Raw genomic sequence first — 6,000 nt, 5'->3', positions numbered from 1 at the left:
GAACAGCCCTAACCTCTTTAGCCTTTCCTCATAGGGGAGCCATAACATTCCCCCCTTTATCATTTTGGTTGCCTTTTATGTACTTTCTCCACGCAACTATCTTTTTTTAGATGTGGCAACCAGAATTCTACACAGTACTCAAGGTGGTCTTCACCATGGACCAATACAGACAATTTCTGTTTTATTCACACTGAGCCGACAATTTCAATGCATTATCCACTATGATGCCTAGATCTTTTTCCTGGGTGGTAGCTCCTAATATGGAACCTAACATCATTTAACCATAGCATGGGTTATTTTTCCCTATATGCATCACCTTGCACTTGTCCACATTAAATTTCATCTCCCATTTGGATGCCCAATCTTCCAGACTCGCAATTTCTACCTGCAATTTATCACAATCCGCATGTGATTTAACTATTCTGAATAAATTTTGTATCATTTGCAAACCTGATTACCTCACTCATCATATCCCTTTCCAGATCATTTATAAATATATTGAAAAGCACCAGTCCAAGTAGAGATCCCTGAGGCACTCCACCGTTTACCTTTTTCCATTGAGAAAACAGACCATTTAATTCTACTGTTTTTTGTCTTTTAACCAGTTTGTAATTCACGAAAAGGACATCACCTCCTATCCCATGACTTTTTAGTTTGCTTAGAAGCCTCTCATGTAGGACTTTGTCAAATGCCTTCTGAAAATCCAAATATACTATATCTACTTGTTCACCTTTATCCACGTGTATTAATTCCTTCAAAAAAAATGTAGTATAATTCTGAGGCAAGATTTCCCTTGGGTAAAGCCATGCTGGCTATGTTCCATTAAACCGTGTCTTTCTACATGCACTATGATTTTGATCTTTAGAATAGTTTCCATTATTTTTCCTGGCACTGAAGTCAGGCTCACCGGTCTATAGTTTCCAGGATCACCATTGGAGCCCGTTTTAAATATTGGGGTTACAATGGCCACCCTCCAGTTTTCAGGTACATTGGATGATTTTAATGTTACAAATTTTAATTAATAGATCTGAAATTTCATTTTTTATTTCCTTCAGAACAGTGGGGTGGATACCATACGGTCCAGGTGATTTGCTACTCTTTAGTTTGTCAATCTGGCCTACTACATCGTCCAGGTTCACAGTGAAAGGAAATGTAAGATAGACCACTGTCCTACTTCTTTTTTTAAACTATATATACACACAGTGAGTTGTTTAATTTTTCCTTCTTACCCAGATGATGGTTCTTCTAGGGGGAACTAAAATGCTATTAATTATTATTAGGGCCCTTTGTTTTCAGTTTAAACTAATTTTCACCCATAAATAGCCAGATTTTTCCAAAAGTGACAATTGATTCAAACAGATTTTCACCCTAATTTTAGGATGATTAAAGAGCAACTCCAGAGCTTTAGATGCAGCGTCTCAAGACAGCCAGTAACCGCGGGCCAAATTTCAACTGCTGCATTCCCTCCCCCCCCCCTCACCTCCAGTGCCACTGATGTGCTGTTTCAAGTCCTGCCTTCCCCTCCCACCAATGCAGCATTTGAAGAGGGCCACACCCATCAAAAGCACTTCCAAGCAGGCTCCCTGGCCCCACAAAAAAAACCAAACAAAAAACAAAGAGAGAAGTGCAGACATGTAAAACACTGGAGCCTCACCAAGCTGCTGCCAAAGGAAAGAGGAGCTACCTGGTAAGGAGCAATGCTGTTGTAATTGGAGGGAGGGAGGGAGGGGGGGGAATAGAAAAAAAGATTCTCAGAGGTGTGGGGGAGAGAAAGGGACATGCTAGGCAGGAGATGGGAGTAGAGATAGGGGAAATGTTGAGTGGGAGAATCTGCTTAATATTCTTTTATTGTCCTGGCTTCTGTCCACCAAAATAAACTCAGATATTTACCCAGAAAAATAATGAGTCACAATTTTCCACTGATTTTCTCCTGTTTTTGTTCTTGTAATAAACCCTGATAAATTGCTGGGAAAATGTTAAATAAAAACCGAAAATGAAGGTTACTAATTAGACAGTTTTTCCATCTTTTTAATGGAATTGGTGCCCATGACAAACATCTACTTGATGATCAAGTCAGCCCCGGCTGCTGTACGTTTATCTCCCACACAGAAGAGGCTTTATGGAGCAGAAAGGCCTTACTGGTCAATTGTATTGCCCAGATTTTTTGGCCTCTTCCGGTGGGTAAATCCCTTCTATGCAGGAGAAACCTGGTGGCACCTGGAAACTGAACTGGGCCCTTTAAACAGGACTCCTGGAAAAGCAAGAAACCCTTTCTAAAAGGAATAAAGTTCTCTATGCAAATGATCATAATTGTGTGAAACATTTTACAATATAAGTGGGGGAGGGAGCTCCATTTACAAAAATCTGTGGTTTCCTTATGACCTAAAAAAGGTGAGAAAATACTTACATGGCATTTAATCCAAAGCTTTTGTTTTCCCTATATATAAATGTCTGCATTTATCTATTCCCTATAATTTAAGAATTTTTAATGGACTTCATACATACATAAAATTTAGAAAACATATGAACAATTTACAATTCCTATTTTTATTTAAGGGATTTTGGGAACAGTCCATCTGCACAATTTTGAGTAAAACAAGCTTCCTTGATAGTGGTTCCAAAAAAATAAATAAAATCAATGAAGGTAAATAGAAATAACTATAATCATTGCTGACAAAGTGCAAGAAGTTTTTCCAGTATTATATATTACGTATATGAATCTTTGTTTTTGAATAGGCTCAGAAGATATTTTTGTTTTGTGTTATACCCAGTAGATAAAAGATGTGGTCACAAGAGAAGTGGAGTGTTTTTACCCTGTTAAAAACATCACTATGCTTATCAAAAATAAAGCAAGAAGTTAGTAAAGCACAAAGTTTCCAGTATCTAGAGCCATGTCATAGTTTTGACTGTAGTTCACCTGTATATAGAACATGTTCACAGTTAAGCAAGATTTTATATCTATTTGTGCCTCCTACAGATGACGCTCTCTTCAAAGATTGTCATCAAGCCACTTGATATAGTTGGCCCTGGTCCTCGCTCCCACAGAAAAATACATAGGCCAAGTTGCAAAAATCATGCAGCCATGGAAGCCATCCTCATAATGATCATATGTGACCTCAATCCCTGCTTCCTCCAAGCGTTTGGCATACATTAATCCATCATCTCTTAGAACATCATACTCGCAGGTCAAGATGTAGGTCTTTGGCATTAGCTTCAAGTTTTCTCTCTCTGCTATTAGTGGTGATGCGCGAACATCAAGCATGGCAGGAATCTCCTGGATGACTTGAGGCGTTCCCATTCTTTGGACTACAGGTTTATAGTGTTTTTTGAACCCAGAAGGTAAGAGTGAAGACCAGTTTAGACGTTCCCGCAACGCCACTGCCTGGTTCACGTCAAAGGATGTATGATTGTTAACCAACAATGGGTGGATAAAGTTGTAGTTTCCATTTAAGTAGTGTAGCCAGAACCTTGCCATAACATAGCGGGAAAGGATAGGCATGTCCATGTTCTGCTGATAGGATGGAGTGTTAAAGTCTAATACTTGGAGCACTGGATAGATTAAAGCTTGAAGTTTTATTTTGTTCACTGCATAGTCATCTTGAGCAAGCTGCATAAAAATACAGAATTAGAGAGGTGATTTATTTGGTCAGGAAAAGCATGAAATATCATTAAACTCATGGCATCTACTATCTTGCTCTAGTGTTGAAAGTCAACTGCTGTCTTCATTAATACAGTAGATGATGGCAGCAAAAAGACCAACTAGCCCATCCAGTTTGCCTGGTTATTCCTGTCTATACTGCATGACTATATTACAGTTGTTGGCTGCAAGATAACCATTGAGAGACACAACAACATAGCATGGTTAATGAGGGTTATCTACCATACTGGGTATTCCATACTTAATCCAACATTCAGCCCCCTCACTCCTACCCCTCATATATTTGTAATAACCCAGTTACCAAAACCAATGAGACCTGACAGAACATCCAGACTCCTAGTCCCGGTAATCACCACTAACCTGCCTGACCCGGTTGTTTTCTGAAGAGTTGTAGCCTACTGGTACCACCTAGCCACCCAAATGGCCTGCAGTTTGGCTAAGTTGTGCCTTCTTTTTCTTCCTTTCGTTTTGTCCTTATCACATGATCACCTTTGCCTGACACAGTCCAACTTAAGGAACCAACAGTTAAGAAAAGTATCTTCAACTTGGTGTTCTTTAGTCACTATAGAGTCCCAAAGTGTGCAAGAACAAGATTTTAACGAGTATATCAGGCAAGCCTGGATGTCAAGGAGCAGCTGCACATATTTCAGAGATATGCAAGCACTTCTTCAGAGCAATGAGATTACAAAAACTGTACAAGATACATCCCAAATCCTATTAAAATCGTTAATATCCTGGTTTCTGCACATCCCATGATGGCACTGAACTGTGGAGGGATCAAGTTAATATTTTAAAGTCAGAGTGCTGATGTTACCTGCTGGCACACAGCAGCAGCCAAGTTTCCACCTGCACTGTCTCCAGAAATTGCAATTCGACTGGGATCAACAGAAAATTCAGCAAGGACAGCAGGACGCAGGAAATACTTTGTAGCGTGTAGAGCATCATTTAGTTGCTCAGGAAAGTGAACATCTGGCAGTAACCTGTATCTACAAAAATAAAGGAATAGTTTTATGTCAGCTTTTTTAAACACATTCCTTTTAATTTTTAGGTCATGTGAAATCCTTATTTCTGCTGGCATGTGAAAAATTTAACTTCATTACAAAGCATGCCTACAACAAAGCACAGAAAATTTGGTAACTTTCAGCTGAGAACTAAGAGCACCCTTCAAAATGTATGCTGATGATATACAGCTATTACTCCCAGTTTCACAATATTTATCAGACACGTATGATCCGATATACAGATCCTTGGAAGTCATTAGACCAGTGATGGCAAACTCCAGTCCTCAAGTACCACAAACAGGCCAGGTTTTCAGGATATCCACAATGAATATGCAAGAGAAAGATTTGCACACAACTAAGGCAGTGCATGCAAATCTCTCTCATGCATATTCATTGTAGATATCCTGAAAACCTGGCCTGTTTGTGGCACTCAAGGACTGGAGTTCACCATTACTACACTAGACTATGGATGACGATTAATGGTCTTCTGTTAAACCAGTGGTTCCCAACCCTGTCCTGGGGACCCCCCCAGCCAGTCGGGTTTTCAGGATATCCACAATGAATATGCATGAGAGAAAATGCGCATGTTATGGAGGCAGTGCATGCAAATTCTCATGCATATTCATTGTGGATATCTTGAAAACCCGACTGGCTTGGGGGGTCCCCAGGACAGGGTTGGGAACCACTGTATTAAACAAAGGCAAAACTGATGCTATATTGATCTTTCCCAACAGGAACCAATGCTCTACATCACCATTTAACAATGGATGAGATTTCAATACCTCTACTGGCTATGGCACATAATTTGGGGTTCCTATTTGATGCTTCCTTTAAACGTCAATCCCAATTGCGAGCGCTAATCAAGAGCAGTTTCTTTAAGCTAAGGAAGCTGCAACGCCTTAAGTTTGTCTGGAATACAATGATTTTAGATCCATTGTCAAGGAATTTGTTTTAATTGGTAGTCGACTATTGTAATGCTCTTTACCTAGGACTCCCTAAATGTCATTTGGCTGCCCTATGTTATAGAATGCCACAGCACAACTAGTTTCTGGCTGCCCTACATGGGATCACATTAAGCCTATTTTGAAATCATTGCAGTGGCTCCCCCATAGAGCAAAAGATAAAAGATTAAAATCCTTATATTAACATTCTTAATTTTCTATGATAGCTGCCCAACATACTTAACAGAACTACTGAAATGATATTTTCCACACAGACCATTACGGTTGGAGGACTCATACTTGTCAAACACAGCATAAAATAATGTACGACTAAAGGAGACATGCAAATATGCTTTTTGTTTGCGGCTCCTAGTCTCTAGAATAGCCTCCCGTTATTTAT

General features: G+C 39.5%; 1 protein-coding gene across 3 annotated transcripts in view; it reads right to left on the bottom strand.

Moving 5' to 3' along the window:
* Positions 1-1,323: 1,323 nt before the first annotated feature.
* The window catches only part of NCEH1 (neutral cholesterol ester hydrolase 1), a 45,559-nt gene continuing 40,882 nt past the window's right edge, over positions 1,324-6,000 (bottom strand). For all 3 annotated transcript variants that reach the window (XM_029616684.1, XM_029616683.1, XM_029616685.1), the window contains exons 4-5: positions 4,473-4,644; positions 1,324-3,607 (exon numbers count right to left, since the gene is read on the bottom strand). In XM_029616684.1, the coding sequence (XP_029472544.1) occupies positions 2,990-3,607; positions 4,473-4,644 (790 nt within the window). In that variant the 3' untranslated portion in view covers positions 1,324-2,989. The remainder of the gene's footprint in view (positions 3,608-4,472; positions 4,645-6,000) is intronic.

This window comes from Rhinatrema bivittatum, chromosome 9, assembly GCF_901001135.1.
Source record: "Rhinatrema bivittatum chromosome 9, aRhiBiv1.1, whole genome shotgun sequence".
In the NCBI taxonomy this organism is placed as follows: domain Eukaryota; kingdom Metazoa; phylum Chordata; class Amphibia; order Gymnophiona; family Rhinatrematidae; genus Rhinatrema; species Rhinatrema bivittatum.
This window is presented reverse-complemented; position numbering and strand designations above follow the sequence as displayed.